The 27064-nt window shown below is 36.3% G+C and overlaps 1 protein-coding gene across 2 annotated transcripts in view; it reads right to left on the bottom strand.

Annotated features, from left to right (window-relative positions):
* LOC306877918 (protein PALS2-like) overlaps positions 1 to 25268 on the bottom strand; it is a 30192-nt gene extending 4924 nt beyond the window's left edge. Inside the window, exons 1-11 of one of the 2 annotated variants that reach the window (XM_079429957.1) lie at positions 25155 to 25263; positions 22570 to 22647; positions 21910 to 22011; positions 7115 to 7233; positions 5663 to 5815; positions 5275 to 5424; positions 4200 to 4427; positions 1168 to 1299; positions 729 to 825; positions 534 to 605; positions 45 to 206 (exon numbers count right to left, since the gene is read on the bottom strand). In XM_079429957.1, coding sequence (XP_079286083.1) covers positions 45 to 206; positions 534 to 605; positions 729 to 825; positions 1168 to 1299; positions 4200 to 4427; positions 5275 to 5424; positions 5663 to 5815; positions 7115 to 7233; positions 21910 to 21940 — 1144 coding nt within the window. In that variant the 5' untranslated portion in view covers positions 21941 to 22011; positions 22570 to 22647; positions 25155 to 25263. Of the gene's footprint in view, positions 1 to 44; positions 207 to 533; positions 606 to 728; positions 826 to 1167; positions 1300 to 4199; positions 4428 to 5274; positions 5425 to 5662; positions 5816 to 7114; positions 7234 to 21909; positions 22012 to 22569; positions 22648 to 25154 lie in introns of both variants that reach the window. The other variant, XM_079429958.1, reaches the window with a different exon arrangement.
* Positions 25269 to 27064: the final 1796 nt, after the last annotated feature.

The raw sequence follows: 27064 nt of genomic DNA, 5'->3' as shown, positions 1-27064 counted from the left end.
CGACTGAAGGTGAACTATCCCTTTAATGTTAATTATATACTCACAAGGTACAGTAGTTCCATATCGCAGCGGGTTTAACACAATCAGGCGGTTCTTGAGGCTTCGGCGACCCACTCCTTGTGCACCAATCAGCACAAGAGTTTTTCTCTGGAATGGAGGCATCTTTGCTACTTCCTCATAGATCTGTAATTCATGGCGGTCAAATTCTATTAGAAAGAGAGAAGTTTTGAAAGTTAATTCTTACATTTTAAAAACACTTGCACTACCATTAAACAGTTTGGAGTCATTAAGATCTTTATATAAGATACATTTTTTTACATTTTTGAAAGAAGGTTCTTGAATTTCTGCAGAAACTCAAACATTTTTCCAGGATTATTTGATGAATAGAAAGTTCAAAAGAAAAGTATTCATTTGAAATAGTATTTACATTTATAGTGTTACAAAAGATGTCACTTGATTAATTTAATCTAACCTTGCAGAATAAAAGAATGACACAAATGTTGAAAAATTCAAAGAACCCCTTCAAATCTAACCTGCATTTTTCGCTGTCAAGTACATCATTTTCTTTTTCTTCTTTTTTCCAGTTAATGTCCCGCAGAGGATTCCTTAAACCCACAGTTGGAACTTTATTGTTTACAGCATAAATGCAATAGGAAGGAATTTATATATCCCTAAAATAATTTAATCCATAAAACTTAACCAAAAAAACCAAACTTAAACCTCTGTACCTGATCCATCCAGGTCTCTCCTTACAAATGCTTTCCTCTTTTCCTCAAGAAACTGACTGGGGATCAAGCCAGTGTGGCCTCCATTTATATTACATGCCTAAATGAAAAAGTGTCAATGTCAAATATTTAAGCAATTAAAGAAATCAGACCAAAACTGAAAAAAAAGAAAAAAGTAATCCTTTAGTTTAGGGACCAATTCTCACAATTAACAAGTTGCTTATTAGCATGACAATTATTAACATATTGTCTGTTTATTAGTAGCAATAAAGCACATATTCTACATCCCAAATCCTACCCAATACCCAAACTACCTTACTAACTATTAATAAGCAGCAAATGAGGAGTTTGAGGCAAAAAAAAGTCATGGTTAATGGTTTGTTAATAGCGAGAATTAGACCTTAAAATAAAGTGTGACCAAAGAAATGAATATGCTTCTCACTTGCCACCAGTTGGGGTCCTCCTTGTTCACTATATGCAGAATGTCTCCTTTAGAGAAAGCCAAACCTGCCTCTTTACAAGGGATCAGATTATCTGTGTCAGGATTGTAGTTGAAATGTGGCTTCAGATACACCTAAAGTGCAAAGAAAGTGTTATTACTCCTGTTTATTACCAGGACTCATTTTAAGATGCTAATTATAGCCTAAAAATTAAATCATGTCATAGCTCACAGGCAAATACATTTTCTATGCTGACTTTGACATATTATGCAAACGAAGAGAGGAAGGTTGCATTTTACATAAATCATCGAACCAAAAAAAAAAATAATAATAAAATAAGGCTAAAGCGTTTTCATATTGTATTGACAACATCTGTGTTGTGCTAGGGGCCAATTCACATGGTCAACGTTTTGTCCATAGAATACTTCATCCTCCTGGGAAATAAATGAATAGTAAGAGACAGCTTATGTTGGTGTGTGTTGTAAATGGGCTTCTCTATGAAGGACAACAGTATGTTTTCACATTAAATATTTATGGATCCTGGTGGATCTTTATCAGTGATGATTTCCCAACAGTAAACACACAGCGGTCATTCACTGAACATAACCAAGCCACTGAGTAAAGTTCAGGTCTAAATAAGACAGAAATTTAGGTTTGGCACAAGGAATGGATGCCTGAAAACCCTCGCCCTCTGTCTTTGCTCTTGTGTGAGGTTTTCAAACAGTATTTACTAAAAAGGACATACTTGATTAGAAGTACACTCACAGGGTTGATATGCAGCAGCACTGTTTGAGGACCTAAACCTATTCGGATCAGGATTTGAACCAGCAATTATACATGGACCTGCGAAACCTGCTTAACTTGTGCGATTACTTTGCACATTACAGTCCTGTATGTCCCAATTATGAATCATTGTGGTGCAAAACACTACTAACAGAAAGAAAAGGTAATGACTGAGAATTTGAGGATCTATTTCTCTCCAGGCCCAGATCTCCTTAGAGTAGAAAGTAAGGGTGTGCGCATGTTTAACTCCTCCCATCTGCCCTACTTAGCACAGGTCGTGTTATTAATAGGGATAACCATGTTCAGTTTCAGCCCGAAGGCATTCCGAGTCACCCAGAGGCCAGGTCTCTCCTTTTTCCTCCTCAAGGACTATTCGATCCAATAAGCCATCAGGAGGTTATACAGCACTAAAATCAGGACTATGGGACAAGATTATTTTGTACTCTCAGCATCCGATTCAGTTCACTGCCCGATACCAAACACAGATAGCACACAGCATGTGAACAGACAAAGAATCACTGACAACAGAACAAACAGAGTAGAATGGAGTTATTGGAAATTAAGGATGTCTATGAAGTGCATACATGAATATTGGATGTTTAACATTATATTAATTACAAGTGAATATCCCTTTCTCACAGACATCACTGGAAAGTTTGTAGTTTGGTCGGATGTGTCAAGCAAGCAAAATAATTTAACAGTAAGGAGAGACGGAGACAATTCTGTTGCATGATCTTTTTTGCATTCACTATAAACAAAATTTGTTGTAAATATCAAGCATCCACAAAGTAGTATCTAAATAAAAAGTGAAACCAGCAGTCTGTGTGAAACGTGCTAGGCTATGCGTCTCTCTCATTCTGTACCAATGTGTGCATGCGTTTAACATGTTTTGCTTGTTAACGTTAATTGCATTATATGAGTTGCTTTGGAATATAAGTCGCAGCATGTTTCAGATAATAAAAAAAAAAATGTTAATCGCCGTTACAATTATTACAGGATTATTACAATATTACAGGAAATTTCGTGATAACAGTACTGAGCCGCTGCAATGGAGCAGCTCTAATGTGCCATCAACTTGAATATGAAGTACCATAGAAAAAAATAAGAATAGTGAAAGATCAGGCATGTGCAGAAGGGGGGGCTTTGAGGGCTCAAGCCATGGTTCTTTCAGTGAGTGGGTCGACAGAAGGAAAAAAGATCAACCAAACAATATTTTGAACTCTCTCATAAATAATAAACGCTAGTGTTTAATAAAAAATCTTATTTATCTAAATTTTCAAATCTTATTATCTTATTTAGCTAAATCATATTAGCCTATATATTTTAGAATATTACATAATTTATCAATGCCCGTTTATCATGTATAATACACCAACCATGATCTGGCTCAAGTTCAAATTTCATTGGACAATAATGTGAAGTGGAGCAGTCATTTTCCGTTCTTATTCCTAAATCGGTTGAAAATTACATGGGAGAGAAGATCTTATTTGTGGAGCGATCTGGATCTGCGGTTTGTCTTATTTTATAAATCAAATTACAATCGCTGAGAAAATGGATGCTAAATGACAAAACCGTGCAGCACCAAAGGTCGCAATAATGGTAATCGGGATTCAATTCACTTACATTTATGTATGATGCACCGTTTACTAGCTATTTCATGAAACTCTCATAGTTAATGAAGCCCAAATGCCACCTACAGGCCTGTTATGTGAAGTGTAGACTGGCAAAATGGTGAAGTGAAAGGACTTTATCATGTTACCATTTTTGATAATTATGCAGCATTATGAAAGTGTCTTATGCTCATCAAGCCTGCATTTTTTAAAAATCAAAAAAAAAAAAAAACTAATATGGTGAAATATTACTACAATTTTAAAGAATGTTTATCCATTTTAATATGCTTTAAAATATAATTTATTTCTGTGATGCAAAGCTGAATTTTCAGCATCATTGCTCCATTCTTCAGAGCATGATCCTTCAGAAATCATTCTAATGTGGATCACCTTGATTTTTCATTGCCACTTGAAATTAGTGGCAAGGTAACCACTGCATTTTAATCATGAATTAATCCAAAAAAAGTTCTGGATAAAGTGATATTGGTGCATTCCTAAGATAAATAAATACAACTGAAACCCGTTGCCATGCAACGACTAACTACAAACTGCTGTGTAACAAACAAACAGTTGATTAATTTTTTTTAAATTTGGTGTCATTTAACTTGATTGGGTTTGCTGTGAATCAGTGGTGCGCTGACCTGTGCGGGTGGAGGGGTGTCCCTGTAGCTGGGCAGGATTTTGAGTGTGATGCTTCCATTGCAGTCTCTCAGCATGTGCTGTAATGCCATGGGGTCTTTGCCCACCTCTCGGCCGTTCACCTCTCGGATGACATCACCTGCATGCAGCATTCCTTGCCTGTCAATCATGCTGCCGTGCATAACACGTGCAATGACAAGGTCGCCATCCTCCACCCGGAATGTTACACCCTAAAAGAGATGACACAATGAATCACAGAAATGCCGGCACAAAGAGTCAAACATGCGTGTGCTGTGATATACATAATAAATATATAAATACACACACATACATACACACACACATATATATACATATATATATATACACACAATAGATACAAGTAGAATTATATGTACACGTTTTTTTTTAATATATACGTCTGTGTACTTGCATATACATAATAAAATATGCACAGTACACACACATAGTATGTAAACAAACTTTTATTTTGAATGCAATTAATTGTTTTGCTGTCCTAATTATTCTTATATTATATTATATTATATTATTAAAAGCCACTGAAAACAACATTATTCATTCATTCATTGGATATTGCATTATATTGTCTTATTATATTAAAAGCCACTGAAATTAACATTTCTTTCATTGACTTTTTATATGAAATCATATTTTAAAACATCCCTAAATAAATGTTATTTTCAGTGGCTTTTAATATAATGAATTGTGCAATAAATGAATAAAGGTTGTTTTCAGTGGCTTTTTTAACCAACACCCTGCTGAATTTCTGACCTTGGCTGAGACACAATGACATTTTACTAGGTGTTAAAACACTGCAGGCTGCCAACTATAGATCTGCTGCTCGAGACTGGTTGGCCTTAGATCTTCCTTGTATATAAAGGTCTAATTTAACAATTAAGCCTAGCTCTTATTAATGCAAACATTCATCCGACGCAGACTAACCAAATGGCACTGCGTGGATTTGAAACAAGCTGTTAGTAGAGAGACTCTACAGAGCTAAAGATCTGACCGACTGTGGGATCTAATCCTGTGAAACTGAGAACATCTGTCACTCACTAGAGGCTCTCCGGCCTTCTTCTGGATGCTGATCATGCGAACTGTGTCAGCCGGCATGAGGGATGAGCTGGCCATGCTGGTGGAATTGGTGCTGGTGGGAGGAGCTTCATATGACTTAGAGGCCACCTTGTCGTGAGCTTCTAACAGGGACTGAAAATACCAAGAGAATACAGAACAGAACAAACAACAAATTACCAAATAATCATCTTCATTTAAAAAAAAAAAAAAAAAAAAAAAAAAACAGAAGCAACTAATTTGTCCAATTTCTCAAGTGCTTAACGGTGATCTTGCTTCCTTTTCTGATGAGAAGGCTACAGGATGAATAAATGTAAATAAACAGTCAACATATCATGAAAGAGTCAGTCAGATAGACAATGAGGTTTGGTACCTGGAAGTGCGGTTCCTTCAGGATCTTACAGAGTTCTGCTGCACTTTCATCATGAATGGTCAGACTGCTCATATCAGACAGGATCTCACTCACTAGCTCCACGTTATTACTTTGCACTGCCTCCAGCTTAACATCCTCCAATCGCTCGTGAGCCTGAGAGAAAGTGGGCGGAGACAAAATAACTTGAGTGTCTTGCCAAGAAAGCGATTAATGGATTACGTCTAGATTAACAAATGCACTGCCATGTACACTTCAGATAGAAGAGAGAGTTAAAACAACTGTACAAAGTCATTAAGAATAATGATTTAATCAAGCGGCTCAACACTTGGTTTTTATTAAAACTGATTTTTTAAATATGAAATAAAACTGTATCATGCCTTAGTGTTATTTTTCCAAATATCCTATTAATACATTTGATTGTTTTACCCTTGATCAGACTTTCAATCTTTAAATGATAAAAATAAAAAACTATGATAGAGCGAAATTCAATTTGAATGAAAATTAGAGCCACAGTTTTTATTTCCAGTGTCATTTCCACCATGTCTTTCAAATGTTCTTGTTTAGCAATCAGTCAGTGAAATGCATGAATTAATTAATGTGCAAAGACCATTTTTGAAGACTAAATTTGTTCTCAATCATGTGCATTTAACTTGCATAAAACTCTAGAAATAGGCCTAAGCCTTAGGAAAAAGAACGTTCTAAAAACGTTTAAAACGTCATTGTCACCAAATTATAAAAAAGGGAATACATCATTTGATATGTGGTTGAAATTGTACAGTGGTGGGAATTTTAAAGACTTTAAATTCTGTTTTTATTTTTTGAGATCTACATGAATATACACAGATGTTAGTGAACAAATAAGTTATAATTTCTCTCTCTCTCTCTCTCTCTCGCTCTCTCGGTTTGCTCCCTATCAGGGGTTACCACAGCAGAATAACCTGCACAACACATATATAAAAAAAAAAAAAAGAAAAAAGACAACTGAATAATCCTGTGCTGACACCGTTTTCAGTCTGAGGAAACAGGCCGTACAAACTGGACATTAATGCAGATCAAACCGTCAGTCACTTGTAAACTAACTCCTACTGGAAAAATCCACAGAACGTACAGTAACATGGATTATGTGTTTCTCACATTAGCGTTAGTTCCTAATCAAACAAAAAGAAACTCAACCAGTATATCTCACAATCTAAACAATTTCACACAGCTATATTAAGAATAAGAAGAGGCCCCCTGCACATCACATTCTTATAACCTGTGACACAACAAACAACCCCTGGCCTTATAAATGTGTGCACATGTGAACGTTTATGCTGATATTTAGGAGGCAGATATCGCTCTTATTAACTATACTTTTGAATTAATCCTTTAAATTATTAATGTTAATCAATTATTTGATGTCTGCTAATAGCTTTCAAACTAAAGGAGTTAAAATTAAGTATTAGGTTATACCTTAGCAAGGGAACGAACTATGGGACTCTCCATAATGCCACGGAGGAAGATGAGGTCGATGTCTTTGGCTCCTGTTGAAGGCGGCAGCTCCTTGAGGTTATCCAGCACCTGCTGCATGGCTGAGGGTGACACACAATTTACACACATCATTAATATATATATAAAAACCAAGATTGTAATTAAGGTGATTACGATAAGGGAAATCATAACGCAAACACCAAACTGCAGATACCCGTTTTTTAAACCTTTGTTTCCTTATACGATTAAATTCTTAAGCACTACAGACTGTATACATTACGCTATCAAAATACATGAAAAGATTAGAGTTTAAGAACTACAGTATCTTACAGAAGTGAGTACACCCCTCACATTTTTGTAAATATTTTATTATATCTTTTCATGTGACAACACTGAAGAAATGACACTTTGCTACAATGTAAAGTAGTGAGTGTACAGCTTGTAAAACAGTGTAAATTTGCTGTCCCCTCAAAATAACTCAACACACAGCCATTAATGTCTAAACCGCTGGCCACAAAAGTGAGTACACCCCTAAGTGAAAATGTCCAAATTGGGCCAAAGTGTCAATATTTTGTGTGGCCACCATTATTTTCCAGCACTGCCTTAACCCTCTTTGGCATGGAGTTCACCAGAGCTTCACAGGTTGCCACTGGAGTCCTCTTCCACTCCTCCATGATGACATCACGGAACTGGTGGATGTTAGAGACCTTGCGCTCCTCCACCTTCCGTTTGAGGATGCCCCACAGATGCTCAATAGGGTTTAGGTCTGGAGACATGCTTGGCCAGTCCATCACCTTTACCCTCAGCTTCTTTATCAAGGCAGTGGTCATCTTGGAGTTGTGTTTGGGGTCGTTATCGTGTTGGAATACTGCCCTGAGGCCCAATATCTGCTACAGTATGTCACAGTACATGTTGGCATTCATGGTTCCCTCAGTGAACGGTAGCTCCCCAGTGCCAGCAGGACTCATGCAGCCCCAGACCATGACACTCCCACCACCATACTTGACTGTAGGCAAGACACACTTGTCTTTGTACTCCTCACCTGGTTGTCGCCACACACGCTTGACACCATCTGAACCAAATAAGTTTATCTTGGTCTCATCAGACCACAGGACATGGTTCCAGTAATCCATGTCCTTAGTCTGCTTGTCTTCAGCAAACTGTTTGCGGGCTTTCTTGTGCATCATCTTTAGAAGAGGCTTCCTTCTGGGACGACAGCCATGCAGACCAATTTGATGCAGTGTGCGGCATATGGTCTGAGCACCGACAGGCTGACCCCCCACCCAAACACAACCTCTGGATATGACGCTGAGCACGTGCACTCAACTTCTTTGGTCGACCATGGCGAGGCCTGTTCTGAGTGGAACAGTTCATGTTAAACCACTGTATGGTCTTGGCCACAGTGCTGCAGCTCAGTTTCAGCAGGGCTCGCAAAATTTCAAAATCCCTGGTAGGCCTTCGGGCAGGTACTCTTCAGATTTTGGTAGCCCGAAAATTAAACTAGCCCAAATAAAAAAAAATTAATATGGAGAATCAGATAGGAGTCTAATCGTCAATCAAAAATATTTTCAATTCACAAATATCAACAAATATGAAGAAAGGAATTTGATTTTACTATTTACAAGGTATCTACAGATTTATAACCCATTTTAAGAGCTGCACAAGTAAAATGAGCACAGTATGAGCGGGGTTGGACAACTTCTATGGTAACACACAGTATTAAGCCATAAAATTACATGATTTACAGTTCAGATACAGGTTTTAACAAAAACAAATCTTATACAACAGCATTTCAGCCTTCTGCCATCTTTATGAAAAGGGATAAATCTAGCATATAAATTATTATATTAAACTAAAACGAATATTACTGTCTAATTGTTTATATTTTTAAAAGGCACATTAACTTCTTTCTCATTTACAACTCTGTGTTTGCTGCTTAAAAACAATGGTCGATATTTGCATTGATCTGACCATACAAGAAAGGCTTATTGGAAATGCAAATTCATTCTCTGCCACGAGGTGGCGCTTTAGGAGCAGCTTAATATAGCGGTTTCCAGAACACAATGCAGCACTGTCCGCGCTCAAATGTTGCTTTATCAGGCATTATAGGCAAGATGAAATTAAAATGCCACAAACACGTTTCTGAGGACCTTCAGATACATTCACATAAAGACATCAGTGTCGTGTTTTGATTTGAAACGTGGAGCGCTCATATTTATTCATTGACATCGTTGCTTTATTAAGTTTAATCCAGCCGTATAGTCATGCTTCATTCTTTCCCCTGATGTTTTTGAAGATAGACCATTCACTTTACAAATAAAATGTTTTATTAATTTTAATTTGTTCTCCAAGTACTAGAAATCCATCTGTCCGTGATGAAAAGCAGTCTGCGCTGCTAGTTTACTGCTTTCCTTATGTGTTCATTCCACTAAACATAGCTTTAAAGCCCTCGGTTTAATGTTTTGGATATTTAAATAGCCAAATCGCAAACAGATTCAATCACCAACACAGTCGTGTTCATAAATGACAACGATTGAGCTATGTTTATGACCCAGAGAGGGCAGTTATCAAACATCTTTACAAGTCTTTTGTATCATTATTTATGCATTACAAACATTCAAATAGTCACAGAAGTACTGGAATAAGTTTATAGTTCGGACATAAACATTGTTGTCTACAGTAGCGATCAAAATAGAGAAAACCCTTTTGAAAGTGACTTCACGCTTCAAATAAAGATTGTATAAATTACATTGTAACACCTGCAGGTGGCGACAAGTGACAAAAAAAAAAATTTGTTCAAAAAAACGTTGATTCATTCAGGAATGAAACAAGTGAAGTCTTTATGAGAGAGTCACTGAATCATTCGTTCAACTTGATTTTTTGCTTTTGACAATACGTTGAATACATTTTATAAACAGATTGTAGCAATTTGCATTTTGGCAGAACCTCTAGAAAATTGCATGCCATTTTGTTTAGTTGTCTATTTTTTTGCAGAATCATGGTGGGAGAATCATGATATCTATAAAAAAAAAAAAAAAAAAAAAAAAAAAATGGATTCCATTTATCCAGAATCGTGCATCTCTAGTTGGTAATTTATCCACACAATGTAAACAAATAAATTAATTTAATGTCAGATAAAGCATCAAAGATGTGATTAGTGAGGCTCAGTATCCAACGTATGGGGACGGCCCTAGTGGAAAAAACATACTAAAATGTATTTGAAATATTTATTTTCTGCTAAGTATTCTACAAATAGGGGAGACCGGGGATGAAAGTAACACTGTTTGAGCATCAGTAACTCAGTGGTTGTTTGTGCTAGATCTCTCAAACTTTGATATATCGTAGTCACATATGGCTACTACAAATAAAACTCACTTAGATGTGTACTGCATAATCACAGATTGTTTGAGTTAATGTCAAATACAAAGAGTTCCGTTGTTACAACCTATCCCACTTCTGGGGGGAGTTGTAACAGGCTGGGGATAGATGTAATAGTGTGAAGTAATTTGCTGAAATAAGACCCACATTTCCAATTTATGCAAACATTTTATTGAACAAAGAATAATCAGTTCTGAATAAAGTGAACCATTTAAAATTATAAAAACTATATTGTATTCCTTTTCAATTCAGCACAAAAAAAAATAGCTGTGTGTGTTTGTGTGAGTGTGCACTGTGTTCCTGTCACATAAGAGTTCAGTCACTAACTGTGTTGCCATCTACCTATTTTTTATGTGAAGTTGGAATGCTGGATGGAAATGTCAAGATGCACAGAAATTCTAAAAATGTGCACAAAAAAACGTATGTGCTCATTTGAGACGGATAGTGTTTTTGTACAATAAAAAGTTATGCGCATAAACTATGATGGAAACACATTTTACATAAATCCCTTGGTGTGCAATAAAAACCTCACATGACTTTGCCTCAATAGAGGATGTGACTCGATAACTGGACTCATTGTAATCATTAAAAATGTTACAACCAACTCTTAATGAACTGTTTTAATGAAGAGCTTTAGCATGTGGGGTTTAAGTTTAAGTACATGAATGCAAAGTATCAAATTAAACTAGAGAAACAGCTACTTCAGGTTATGCAAGTCAAAAGATTATATCTACAACACAATGATTGCTAGGCAAAAACTAATCTTATTGAAAAATATTGGTTTCTTTCCTGAAAATCTTTTTTTTTGGTCATAAAATCTACAATGTTGCTCACATTCATATGCCACTTGTCCTGTAACATTAAAAATGTGAATGAGTGTATGATATTGATAACAAAGCTCTGTTCTGACTTATCAAACTGACCGTGTTACAACTAACCCCGTGTTACAACACTCCCCGGTCTCCCCTACATTTATATATTTATGTGCAAAATAAAAATACCCTGCAATTGTACTTTTGGAATACTAAACTGGTAAAATAAAAGTCTGCTAAATTGGAACAACTAATTTTGTGTTAAGGCACTTTAACTGTGCTGAAGTCCAACTAAAGATATACTGAAGTATATTTGATTGTGCTAAAGTGTACAATCAAATTATACTTCAGGTACACTTTAAATATCTTGCATTTAAAGACTGATATTATATTACATACAATCCTTATCAATAGTGATAGTAAAACACATTTTAGGCATAATATTAAGAAATGTGCATTGTGCAATAAAGACATACTCCAAATAAAGATTACTCATATAAAATTATGTGTCAACAAATATGTTAATGTATTTGAAGTATGAAATAAGTATATAAATAAAATTAATTACGAGGGGGGGGGGGGGGGGGGGGGGGGTATATTATCTCTCCAAACCCGAGCAAAGCCCCTGTGTAAGACCTCTGGAAATTATAATTAAGACATTTCTCATACAATTTAACGCATTTAAAACATCAGGCTCCTATGTTTAGGTTCAGTAAATTTATTATAAATGGCAATCTATAGGTCCTTTTCAGTGCAATTAAAGTGAAATAATTAAACATAGCAGGCTGATAAAAATATAATTTTAGAAGAAAATTTCAGAGGCATTTGCATCTGAACTCTTCATATATAAATACACTGAACAAAATGATAAAACGCAACACTTTTGTTTTTGCCCCCATTTTTCATGAGCTGAACTCAAAGATCTAAGACTTTTTCTATGTACACAAAAGGCCTATTTCTCTCAAATATTGTTCACAAATCTGTCTAAATCTGTGTTTGTGAGCACTTCTCCTTTGCCGAGATAATCCATCCACCTCACAGGTGTGGCATATCAAGATGCTGATTAGACAGCATGATTATTGCACAGGTGTGCCTAAGGCTGGCCACAATAAAAGGACACTCTAAAATGTGCAGTTTTACTGTATCGGGGGGGGGGGGGGGGGTCCAAAAACCAGTCAGTATCTGGTGTGACCACCATTTTCTTCACGCAGTGCAACACATCTCCTTCGCATAGAGTTGATCAGGTTGTCCACTCCTCTTCAATGGCTGTGTGAAGTTGCTGGATATTGGCAGGAACTGGAACACGCTGTCATATACGCCGATCCAGAGCATCCCAAACATGCTCAATGGGTGACATGTCCGGTGACATGTCCAACATGGGGCCGTGCATTATCATGCTGCAACATGAGGTGATGGTCGTGAATGAATGGCACAACAATGTGCCTCAGGATCTCGTCACGGTATCTCTGTGCATTCAAAGTGCCATCAATTAAGTGCACCCGTGTTCGTTGTCCATAAAAAAGCCTGCCCATACCATAACCCCACCGCCACCATGGGCCACTCGATCCACAATGTTGACATCAGCAAGCCGCTCACCCACACGACGCCATACACGCTGTCTGCCATCTGCCCTGTGCAGTGAAAACCGGGATTCATCCGTGAAGAGAACACCTCTCCAAAATGCCAGATGCCATCGAATGTGAGCATTTGCCCACTCAAGTCCGTTACGACGACGAACTGCAGTCAGATCGAGACCCCGATGAGGACGGCGAGCATGCAGATGAGACAGTTTGTGCAGAAATTCTTTGGTTATACAAACGGATTGTTGCAGCAGCTGTCCGGGTGGCTGGTCTCAGACGATCTTGGAGGTGAAGATGCTGGATGTGGAGGTCCTGGGCTGGTGTGGTTACACGTGGTCTGCGGTTGTGAGGCCGGCTGGATGTACTGCCAAATTCTCTGAAACGCCTTTGGAGACGGCTTATGGTAGAGAAAGGAACATTCAATTCACGGGCAACAGCTCTGGTGGACATTCCTGCAGTCAGCATGCCAATTGCACGCTCCCTCAAATCTTGCGACATCTGTTTGCATTGTGCTGTGTGATAAAACTGCACATTTTAAAGTGGCCTTTTATTGTGGCCAGCCTAAGCTGTGCAATAATCATGCTGTCTAATCAGCATCCTGATATGCCACACCTGTGAGGTGGATGGATTATCTCGGCAAAGGAGAAGTGCTCACTAACACAGATTTAGACAGATTTGTGAACAATATTTGAGAGAAATAGGACTTGTGTACATAGAAAAAGTCTTAGATCTTTGAGTTCAGCTCATGAAAAAACAAGTGTTGCGTTTATAATTTTGTTCAGTGTACAAGAATTCACGTTTTTTGAAAATATTAAGCTTACAGTTCTCAGTTTAAATGCTTCAGTTTGTTTTCTATTCTATTCTATTCGTTTACATGCTTCAGTTTGTTTTGATATCATATTGTATTATGTTAGACCTATACTATAAACCTCAAATAATTTACCTTGTTTTTTTTAAATTGTCTCTTATACTCATCTATTTATTTGATAAAAATACAGAAAAAAACAACAAAAAAACCCCAAAAAACAGTAATTGTGAAATATTGTAATTTCTGATATTGATTTCCTATTTTAATATACTTTAAAATATAATTTATTCCTGTGAAGCAAAGGTGAATTTTTAACATCATTACTCCAGTCTTCAGTATCACATGATCCTTCAGAAATCTGCTGATTTATTATGAGTGTTGAAACTGTTGTGCAGCTTAATATTTTTTGGAACCTGTGATACTTTTTTCTTTGATTCTTTGGTGAATAAAAAGTTAAGAACAGCATTTATTCAAAATAGAAAATCTTTTCTAACAGTGTAAGTATTTACTATCACTTTGTATCCATTTAGCACATCCTTGCTAAATAAAAGTATTAATTTCTTTAAAAAAGAAATTAAATTCACTGACCCAAAACTTTTGAGTAGTGGTGTATATTGTAACAATTTCTATTTTGAATAAAAGCTGTTCTTTTTAACTTTTTATTTATTAAAGAATCCTGAAAAATTATCACAGGTCCCAAAAAAATATTAAGCAGCACAACTGTTTCCAACACTGATAATAAATCAGCATATTACAATGATTTCTGAAGGATCATGTGACACTGAAGACTGGAGTAATGATGCTGAAAATTCAGCTTTACATCACAGGAATAAATTCTATTTTAAAGTATATTAAAATAGAAAACTTTTGTTTTAAATTCCTATAATATTTCAAATAGATACAGCCTTGATGAGCATATACTTTTTTAAACTTTACTGATCCCAAACTTTTGCACAGCAGTGTATTATACTGTAAAGGTTTGACTCATGGAGTGTGCATAAATGACGGTCTTATATTGGGCACTTTTTGCATTGAAATTGGCTTATTCTGACAGTTGACATTGAAAATTATTTTTGAGGGTATTTGTTAATTTGTCATTTTGACAGTGTCTGCTTGCATATTTGAATCATATTTGGTATTCCCTTTAATGTATTTACTCTGATCTGGTTTTCCTGAGAAATGCATCTATTTTTGTATTATTTTGTCATTATTTTGTTTTAAGGAGTTAAAAATGGTCCTTATCAATCTTGATGTACATTCTCTTACATTATTTTGACAGTTAAAGTTTTAGGCAGTTTTTTGTTGGGGTGGGTGGGTTTTGGTGAGCTTTTGGGCTGGAAATCGTCCATCCAATCTGGCAACACTGCCAATGGCCCACATGGATGATTAGTAATTCAACTACATCAATGCGTCTAATGGTGTGGGATTTTTTACAGAAAAGTCCATCTTGAATCTTCTTTGATGAAACAGGTCACAGCAACAACAACAAAAAAGAGACAACTGACTTCCAAAAGGAAAAAAACAAACAAAACAAAAAAAATCACTCCCTCTTACTGTTAGACACGAGAAGTCCAAAAACCCTACAGGGTGACCAGAAGCTTTGTTGAATGTGGACTTAAATTTACATGAACTGCATGCCATAGATCAACAAGTCTATGAATGCCTAGACTCCTGATAAAAAAAAAAATCAAAAATAGTTTCCACAGCTTCCTACAGCTTGGCAGGAAGTTGATTTTGGATCATGTTTACAGTGAACACTACACAACCTACTGCTTTCCAGTAACAGAGAATGACAAAACAAATCCATGTGTATATTACTGCATCAGAATTCAGAAAGCACTCAGACAATTATAAACAAATTGAGAGCCTCAAAAAGGGCATATTCACCACGAAGTGGAGTAATTTGCATAGTGCAAACAGTAACCATTTCCATGGTGAACAAACCCACACAGAGACCTCTCCCTCAATAAGGCAACAAACTGCACAACACGGCAGAGAAAACGGTGTGTCAGCAGAAGCAGCTGAAAGAAAACATGGAGGGTCATACATGCAGGTCATTAAGCCTCTGAGACGAGCCATTTCATCAGAGCTTTTCTGTAACCTCTCCATCTCCATACGGAGCTACATGGGTCCCTCTCTACAGAGGCAAGATACATTAGACACTGGGAGAGTAATGATGATATGGCTAGAATGACTGAAGAGGGCTTAGCAGTTTCTGACCCATACTCAAGAGCAGCAGTTTTTCAAAGCTCTATCATCTGCAGTCATGAATAGATGTGAACTTGATCAAAATCGAATAAACGTCCACTACCATTATTGGGTAGCAATTGACTTTGCTGGGTAGCAAAGTCACTGCGTTCTTAAAATGCCAAGTTCTGTCATGAAACTCTATGGCGCAGGCTGATGGGTGGTAGTGCAAACTGATGATACTCACAGCATTAAACTACTTGGCACAAACTGCCAATAAGCTAACTGCTGATTTAAATGGCTGGTTGGCATCCAGTAGAGCATTTTGCAGCACACTTTCAGAGTTATTCTGAAACCCTCCACCCTCCCCAGCTCCACCTGTATAGCATATATATATATATATATATATATATATATATATATATATATATATATATATATATATATATATATATATATATATATATATATATATATATATATATATATATAATAGTGCTGTCAATCAATTAAAAAAATTAACTAATTAATCACACATTTTTCTAAAATTAATCGTGATTAATCACGCTTAACCCCACCTAACATTCAAGCTTTTAAATAAACAATCTTCAAATGTACAATGTACAAACAACATAAAGACAGTATATTTTTTATATTTCTTTAATGGTATCCTTTTCATGATTGAAGGCCAGCATCACTGATATCAATACTACTGATGTCTCCTATAAAAAAAAAAATTTTGCCGCCTGAATATTTAACCATTGACTGTAGCCATTCAGCATTACAGTATAATTGAGAGCTATCAATTTTAACATTTATTAGACTTAACGTCTAATTTAAGTGAACTTAAAATAAATCTTCACATGAACCCATTATAATAAATGACATATTTAGCTACCTGTGCCCTTCAGCAGAAATATACAGAAAATTAATACTTACCAAACACTAAATTCTAAATTAAATATAGTTGAACCCCTTAAAACTATAAAAGTTATTGATTTCCTCTTTTTTTCTTTTGTTCTTGGATTAATAGACATCACAGCAGCTGGTTATTAACTTATTTGCCTGCTATTGCTTTAAAAGCTGCTGCTGCTGAAGGTGATGGGGATCTGACATGCATCTTATTTTCTCACAAATCTCTTTACATTTTCTGACTCACTTCAGGTCTGAAAGTCTCAACTAATGAGCAGATGAGTTGAATTGGGTATTTTAGATGAGGGAGACAGTGCTAGGGTGCCTCAGGACAGTTTTTAAAACCATTTCAGAGACATGTACTTAAATGTGACGCATATATAACATAGGCTATTGCATGCATGCACACAGTTTAAGGCAGCTTTAATCGCCTTTTTGGAAACTTCATGCCTTAACTGACGGCATAACTACGACATTGCATGCACGTAGTTTCTTTCGCTGTATGATATGAAATGATATAGGCTACAGCGCGCACCGGCACCTTTGTGCGTGTATTTGAAGAGTGCGCGCTAGGAGCACAGTATCTTTTACGCGCTTGTTTCGCGTCTGGCGTGGAGGCGACGTATAGAGCACGTGTCTGAAACTTCTCCCGTTTGATGTGGTCATAAAGACATTCTGCATCTAAATAAACGCAATCCTTTGCAAGAAAAAAAAGAGACAGAGGCAGCAGTTGCGAATGGGGTGGCCAACCCTAGCCCCGCCCCTGCGTTAATTGCATAAAATATTTTTAACACGTTAATCTGAAAATAATTAATAGCATGCGTTAACGCGCTAATTTTGACACCACTAATATATAAATAAAAGAGATGCACCGATACTGAATTCCTCTGCCGATACCGATTATTCCGAATGATATCAGCCGATACCGATAGTTATAAGGGAGTTAAAATTTGACGTGGTCGCATTTGTGCCAGTGCATGGTCTGCGCATGGTCCAAAACGTCTGCTCTGCTCCATGCAAAAAGCGCACACCGCACAGAGCAGCAGGCCCGGGTATACTTCACATCCGTACAGCTTTGAAGTATACTCTACCGCAGATTAGTGCAGACAGACGAGCTCAACACATGCGTAGTACCACCTACTTGACTTGCGCTCTGTCAACATTCACCTCACGTATGAGATGTTGTACGCGAGCCCTCCTGATGATGAAAATGACGTAATGCGGACGGTGCGCGGACACGGACAGCCTAAGTATACTTTGGACTTAAGATTTCTGATCACGTGACGAGTGAGAGAGGCGCTTTCAATGCAAGTTCTTTAGGAGCAGAGCCTGGTTAATACTCGCTGCGTCAGAACGAGTTGAAAAAATTACGCAAATACTGAGATAAGTTAGTTTGTAATAAGAACAACAATTAATCCATATTTCAATAATTTTTAGTTTAGTTTTAAACAGTGAATAGATGTAAGCAAAACAGACAACTATCTTTTCTTGTAAAAAGTGATAAGGTCGTGAATTCAAATTTGAAAGTGAAAGCGTCCAAAGCCCGGCTTATAGCACAGCAAAAGAGGAACTCCCGTTCACAAAATTCAAATCACAAATAATACTGATGAAAAAGAACAGGTTGAATGTTAAACAATTTTGTTACCATAAACTTAAACTTTCCTTTTTCCTTCATAAATACCTTAATACCAGATTTATTCAAACATACATATATAATAAGTAAAAAAAGCTCCTCTTCCGTGTTGTTTTATAGCTAACTAATGAACTGTAAGGTAAATGTCACATTAAGTGACATACTGTTCACAGTCTGTTTTATTGGCATCTCTCAGCGGTTAAAACACTGATTGAGCGATTACATTAGACAGACATGAAACATTTTGGTAAGCCATACTGCAACATCTTCTGTACATTCATGTGTATTTTGCACTATAACTTATTAAACTGGAAGAGACTTTAACTGAGGTACAATAGTAGGGCTGCAACGATTAGTCGACATTATCGGCAACAAAGAATTGTCGACAAATATTTTTGTCATCGAGTAGTCGTTTGATCTCACATGACCAAATGTAAGAGCCTGCAATACTGCGGTTTGACCAGTGTGTCGGTGTAGCGCAAGACTGTAGTTCGGCGCTTCAGTTCAGAGCAAATGCATCCGAACCTGAGCGGCGTTTGGATGTAAATATATATTGCGCGCTTTCCTCTCAGTAACGAAATAAACAACAAAAACTGACAGTAGTGTGAAAGCAGCAGTTAAAATGCATCTGATTACAGCGATGTGGATGTTTGCTTGAGCTCTGCAGTTCAGTACTCCAGGAAAGTCAGGTTACATCATGTTATATATATATATATATATATATATATATATAGTACTTTATGCAATAGATGGGCTTAATTCAAGCAGGTTTACGGTATTAAACATGAAAAACCAGAGCCAGTGTCGCTTTCAGTTAGAATTACAACTTGATTTTCTGTTATAAAGCAGCTCTCCAGTGTGGAGCTAGCTAATTAGAAAATATTTTTATTAGTGAAAAAAAAAATAAAAAATAAAAGTAATTAAAGTGATTGTTTGGTTTACAGAGATCAAAGCTTGATCTAGCTCGGGACTGTTTTGGTTGTCATAACCCTATAAGGCATTTTAAGACATTATGTTGTGAATAAAATAGTTTATCCAAAGCGTCTTATCACTTACCTTTATTTTGTTTCTTATCTATATATCTTACAAAAGGAGATGTTAGGCAGAATGATGTGTTATTCAGTAACTTTTTCATATAGCTAATTAAATGGTGAGAGTGTCTCTGTCTGTCATCTCATTTTGTGTGCCAAATACATCTATTTGTATAATGAATTGGTAACAGTTTACAATAAGGTATCACTTGTTAACATTAGTTAATGTATTAACATGAATTAATGTAATGAACAATACATTTATGTATTAATCTTTATTTTTATTAACCAACATTAACACAGTCGTTCATTGTTTGTTCATGGTAGGTCACAGTGCATTTACCAATGTTAAAAAAATACAACTTGTGATTTTTATAAATGCATTAGTAAGTACTGAACTTAACATTAACTAAGATTAATAAATGCTGTAGAAGTATTGTTCATTCTTAGTTCATGTTAACTAACGAACCTTATAGTAAAGTGTTACCAATTAATTGTATAATAATTGTAATTACATAATATGCTTTTCTAAAGCTGAAGTGACCTTTATGTTAGAATATTTATAATTTAATATTTTGACTAATTGCAAAAGCTGAATAATCAAAGTCTACTTATTAATCAGTGAAATAATTGACGATTAGTCATTCTAATAATCATTAGGTTAATCAATTATCAAAATAATAGTCTGTTGCCCTATACAATAGCGATCTGTCACGTCACATTTAAAAGAGTCAAAACGGCATTCATCGTTTGTATTTTGTGATAAAAGTACAGGATTTGAAAGCTGAGAGTAAAGGCCATTGCACACTGAGTCCGAATTTTTCGTCCGTCAAAAAAAAATTCGGATCGGGTTCGATTTTTTGCGTTTTTCGCATCCGTATAAAGCATTTTGAGATGCTTTGAGAAGGTGTTTTGACCATTCAGAGCCACCGTACAAGCGAAAGCCAAAATCCAAAATAGTGTCAGACAAATTAATACACTTCTTCTTGCAGCACAGAGCACTTTATGACAAACAAATTGCGGAATACAGAATATAAAGAACTGCTGTAGCCTATTTTTTATGCCTGGCGCGCACCTTTCCGATGCCGCAGTTCGGTGTGTGTGTGTGTGTGTGTCCATACCTCAGACAGTCTCTGTTCAGGATAAATTGGTTCACGGAAATTGGTGGTCTTCTTTTTATTATGTGGATTCAGTATCGCTAGCAAAGTATCAAACTGAGGCATTGACATCCTGAAATAAATTTTGAATCTCTCGAGATAATCCCGCAGCTCTTTGATAAGGAGGTGGAACTCTCCTTCCTCTCTGCGCAATCTAAGGATTGGATGGACCCAATATTTCCTTTTTCTTTTTCTTTTTTTAAAAAGAGAGGACAACAAAATCATCCTCACTACGTAAAGACATTTTGTATAGTTTTGCGAATTTTTTCGCAACGGATTAATTAAAACGCATCGGACTCAGTGTGCAAGGTCTCTGTGCGTGACGAATTTTTAAGATTGCGAATGCGAAAAAACGCATGCGAAAATTTCGGACTCAGTGTGCAGAGACCTTAAGTAAGAAGTAAGAAAGCACAGAGCTCTTTGTGATTATTGGATGGATCGAGGCGTGCTACAAATGTTTGGTGTAGAGAAAAACTGCAGATCTGGCAATGCAGGCTTGAACTACGGGTGATTCATCTGGTCAAATAGAGCCTGCTTTAATGCCACTTTTTTAACTGTTAATGCCTTATTGACACGTTAATATTGACAGCCCTCAATTCAACAGAGATTTTCTTCACTCACAGTATGAGTTGCAGTCTGACACGTTTTTCCGCCGCCTTTTGATTGACAGGATATAATCGGCTCTGATCATCGGCTGATTTTGAACAATCGGCCGATAGTGATTGTTGGCAGATACATCAGTGCATTGCTGTTGTTCTAGATTATTGCTGCTGCAAAGCAAGTACATAGACATACTGCTGCTGCTAGAGTAGCGCATATATATATATATATATATATATATATATATATATATACTCTAGCAGCAGCAGTATGTCTATGTACTTGCTTTGCAGCAGCAATAACAACAGCAGCAGCAATACAGCAGCGTATCAAATCTACTCTGCCTACATCAACTACATTAACACTGTCATATCCATTACCATGCTAAATTTTTCAGAGAGTTGTCATGATAGAAATACTAGCACACCTTTCCTCAAGTATTATTCACATATGCAGCAAATGTTGCAGAAAGAGTTACCAGGCTGCTGCCATATAAAGCTCTGATAAATATCATCAACTGGTCACTCGTCTAAAAAAAATAAATAATAATTATAATAATAGAAGCCATGCCGACTGTCCCATCTATGTGTTTGTGACATGTTTGGATATGACAAACATCACACACCCTAATGATCTATAAAGCATCCTATAAACCTGTAAGAGGCTCTAAGGTGCTTACCTGTGCCAGACTTGGCATTGGCAACGGTCATTATTCCTATATTGCAGGGCAAGTTCACGGCTAAGACAAAATTTGTCTTCAATAGCAATGAGAACCATGCACCTGGGGACAGGAAAAAGCAGGTCCACATCAGAATGTTTATTCACTCCATCATTCTGTGCTACTTTTCAAACAGAATGAGAAAGTCAAACGGTTATGATAAAAACAAGCCAGAGACATTTTTATCCATGCAGTGTCTGCTAAGTGCATCAGAATCATCCATATAAGTAGTCTTTGAAATCTTCCATCACTGAGGGCCTTGAACTACGAATGAGGTTAAATTAAGAGAAAAGGACTTTACCCACAAACAGACCATCTTTACACACAACAGTCCATCCACATGAGCAGAGACACACAAACAAAAATATTCTACAAACAAAACCTGGATCTGTTTCTGCCGATTGCTGCTTACAGCTACACGATCCTATATGATGTGTGTTTATATAGGAGCACATACAATAGGTTTTGTGTAGAAACAAGAAAACTAACATTTAATTCAGCATCTCTGGATATCATAATACCACCCATAATCATTTGAGGAAATTAGCATTTTCATGCACGTCAATCCAGCACAGAAAAAAGGACAGAATATAACAATACATGTTATATGTAACAACTCACCAGCAAAATTAATTTCAGGGCAGTTCACAGAACCTCTGCTCAGCCTCTTCTCATCTGGAGCTCATGAAGACAGAAAACCTGTAAGAGGTCAGATTTCCAACATTACTAAAACTGCAAAAGCCCAACTGTGAGTCCTACATACAGCAATAAACAGACACTGAGATTGACAGGTGTATAACAGATTAAGAATAAGCGTGGAAATTTAATCTGATTAGAACTCATTATGAGATCAAGACAGCAGCCTTCCTGTCTCACTTCGCAGGGGGCAATTTTGCATGAAGCCACAAGAATCAAAAAGAAACCACAATGTCACATATAGTATTTCAATCACTCTGTCCCACACCAAAGGCTACCGTTTTTAGGAACCCGATTTTAAAGCCCATCCCTGTTGCACAACTAACAGTATACTGGTGCGGGCAGAATAATGACATGCTGCTGACTCGATCTGTCTTGTGTGGTGTGCTATGAATCACTGTACACAATGTGTGGTTGCACAGTATGCTGTAGAATAGTATGTTCACACTTACAGCTTGAGGCCAAAGGGTTGGGGAAAATGTAACCAGACCAAGGTGCTTCAAAGTGGAGGAACATGTAAGAGAAGCTTGTATTCAACATGAAGTCCAAAAAAAAAAAGTTTGCTTAACCTGTTACCGTTTTAAGGTAACTGTAAACGCCGCCATACATTAACTAACAGAAGAGGTGGTGAAGAACCCTTCTGACAGCTCAATCACCTAAAATCAAAGCTACAGTTTTCAGTAAGGCAATGACATTTTTTCTTCTGTACAAATAAATAAAAATAAAATGACTATTGTTTATAAATAAATATTATTCAGTAATTCACGATGAGTTACAAATAGTGCTGTCAAACGGTTAATCGTACAAAAATGTTTGTTTGCATAATGTGTGTTGTGTTCTGTGTATATATATGTTATGTATAAATACACATACAGTATATATTTGGAAAATATTGACATGTCTATATTTATACTCATACATTATATTACATATACACATTTAATATACAAAATATTTATTAAATATATAAATGCATGTGTTTGTATTTATATAAACATAAATATGCACAGTAGTATGCACACAAATATTATAGAAGGACTTTTATTTTGGATGCAATTAATCGTTTGACAGCACTAGTTACAAACAGTGCATAACAGAACTTATTTTCATGTCTAATTTTTGCTTAAAACTACTAATAACCATGAATACCTAAACATTACATATTAATATAAGGTGTATTTCTGAGTGCACTGTAGTGTTTAAAAATGTTAGAATTTGCATTACTTTGGCAGCAATAGATTTTAAGTGATTCATTTTACAATTTAAAATATTTTTCAGCATTTTAAAACATCTTAAATTGTTATTGATTTGTGTGATGTCAAAGCTGAATTTTCAGCATCCTCTCTCCAGTCTTCAGTGTCACGCGATCATTCAGAAATCATTCTAATACGCTGATTTGGTGCTTAAACATTTCTCATCACCACCATTACAGCTGATAACATGCACTGCTTAAAATTGTGGAAACCTTGCTACGTTTTTATTTTTTTAATTCTTTGTAAAAGTCTTTACTGCCACTTGTGATCAATTTAATGCATCGTTGCCGAATACAATTATTAATAGGGTAATTAATACAGTGTTAATTTCTTCTTTTTTTCTTAAATGACTGCACCCACACTTAACATAAAATTAATAAACAAACTCAGTCACTAAAATAAAATAGCAGCTAACATCTCAGACTTCACCGTAGTGCTTTTTAGTTTCTGCTCTCCCTTAAATGTGAACATGGCTTACTTGAAGGTGGAAAATAGAAGTAATTATGATGAGTCAATGAGACAATGAACAAATCCCAGCTGTGCATGGTTCAGTGTTTTTCCCTCTTGATTTGCCACTAAACTATGATCATTCAGTAGGTTCAGAAACAGTTCCTGCTGGTGCCCGTTTAAGATTTAGATATACACGTAAATGGCCCCACTAAAGTAGTCAGAGGCAAATGTAATTCAGATCTGCACTTATACTGTGTGTTGTAAATGAGTTATAACGCCACAAAGGACAGTGACCTGCTCAACTCGTTTACAGATGACCGTCCTGGCAGTGGCACGTCTGTTCCAGTTCATATAACCTACCATTGGTAAATGTTTCCAGTCACGCTGGACAGTGCGTAACATTACGCATTTGATTTTTATGATGGCAACACAAGCGCACGTGCGGCCCATTCAACTTCAAGCAAACGCGCAGCGCGTGGCTCTCGCTGAGCTACTACAGCTTTTACAAACCTGACTCGTTTTCTCCTACGTTATAAAGTTAACATTATGCGTTCGGTCGGTTCATTTACGCAGTTCGTTCATTCATAGCTTGAATTGGCTGCAACAGTTAGCTTTAACAGTGTAGCCGCGCAGCGCTAGCAGCAATCAGCTGTTTATTATTAGACGGCTAACAGGATTTAGCTGGTTAGCGCTCCAATCAAAAGTGTCCCCAGTGTGAGACAGCTGTATAGACAGCCACATGTAGAGCGCTGCTCACACAAACACCCGCATCTACATCCCAAATCATTCACAGTCCTCAAGACTTACCTCACTGACCCCCCTGGATGGACCTGTGTCCCGGTGAGAAATTTAAAGCCCCATGAATTTCCCAAGCAGACAGAACAAGACACTTATCCTCTCTAGTGCTCTATATGTCAGTCAAGACGCTCGGACCTGCCCCTTTCGTTGACGCCCGTGTGGAATAACCAATCAGAGGCACGGGATGCGAAAGGACACGCCCACTGGCTGTAGGCTGTTCCGTAGGATTACTATATAATAGCATGTGCGACTCATATGTGAAATATGTGAGACGTTTATGTATTTCCTCCTCCCAATTAATTGCTCAGGGTGTGTATGTCTATGCAACAGTGTTGAATGTTATGACATATATTTATACACTTTAAATGTAGAATTCCCTTTATCTATTATTAGGGACCTAGGAGTTTGGACAATAACCATTTTACAAGCCATCATCCTCATGAAATATTCTTTTCACAATCATGGGATCACACTTTTTTTTTTTTTTTTTTTTTACTATGCAATAACAAAACAACAATTACAAAGACAAAGAGAACAACAAAAAAACAACGAGGGTTACAAACAATAATACAAAGCATACTAAGTTATCTTATAAGACTTACACCATAAGAGAGTCTTACATGCAATAGAATTATTAGAGTTACTCAACGAGTTTACATACATATCAAAATCTTTCCTGAAAATAAAAAATGGGATCACACTTTAAGCTATGTACATCTTCAGCTGATGACCGCTATTTTAATCTTATTGTCCAGAAGAGGGCGACATCAACGCATTTAACGCATTAATGTGCAATGGATGCTATGTATAGCCTAATCATGTTAAAAAAATAACATATGTATATATATATATATATATATATTGACTATATATATATATATACTCTAACAGCTGATATCCCACAAACTTCACCATACAAATGGGAATATAAAAGATTTTATGTCATGGTCACTGGCATTTTTTTATTTTATTATTATGATTTTTTTATTGAATGCTTGAAAAACAACAACAACAACAACAAAAAAAACAATAACAATTGTCATCGTCAAAACACAACAATCCAGGTCACTGGCATTTATTTAATCAGATATCATATTGTTTATATCCTAAGGTAGTTTAAATAAATATTTAGTTCTCTGTTGATATTAAAAGATATTTTTAGAAACATACATTTCTTTTAAGGTCTGAAAAGTAGCCAAAGCCTAAGAATATATTCATGAATTCCAAATGTTGTCTTTTATGAGGTTAAAGGGATAGTTCACCCAAAAATGAAAATTCTGTCATTATTTACTCATCCTCAAGTAGTTCCAAACCTGTATGAATGTCTTTGTTCTGCTGAACACAAAGGAAGATATTTTGAAGAGAGTTTGTAACCAGGCTGTTTTGGGGCACCATTGACTTCCATAGTAGGAAAAAAATAATACTATGGAAGTCAATGGTGCCCCAGAACTGCTCTGTTTCCCACATTCTTCAGAATATCTCCCTTTGTGTTCAGCAGAACAAAGACATTCATACAGGTTTGGAACTACTTGAGGGAGTAAATAATGACAGAATTGTCATTTTTAGGTGAACTATCCCTTTAAAAACATGTCTACGATTTAATTAATATACAACCACTATTATTAATTTCTTCAATGCATTTAATTCACAAACACTGAATAATACAGAACACAAAGTGTATGAAAAAAAAACAGTATCAGCGCAAAAGTTTAAAGCTGCACACTGCCACTCTCTGGTCACCACTGATGGCAAAAAAACTGTGAAGACACATGACAAAGAAAGGAAATTATATAAAACTTAAGACAAAAATGTTTTTTATAAACCTTTTTAATTTAAAACAATTAAGGGTCAGATAACACAAAAAGATCATATTCACACTTTAGCTTAATAAAATGTCGTAGTTTTAACCTGATCTTGTC

The sequence above is a fragment of the Barbus barbus genome, assembly GCF_936440315.1.
Source record: "Barbus barbus genome assembly, chromosome: 12".
Taxonomy (NCBI): domain Eukaryota; kingdom Metazoa; phylum Chordata; class Actinopteri; order Cypriniformes; family Cyprinidae; genus Barbus; species Barbus barbus.
The sequence above is the reverse complement of the archived record's forward strand: the minus strand, read 5'-3'. Positions and strand labels throughout refer to the sequence as shown.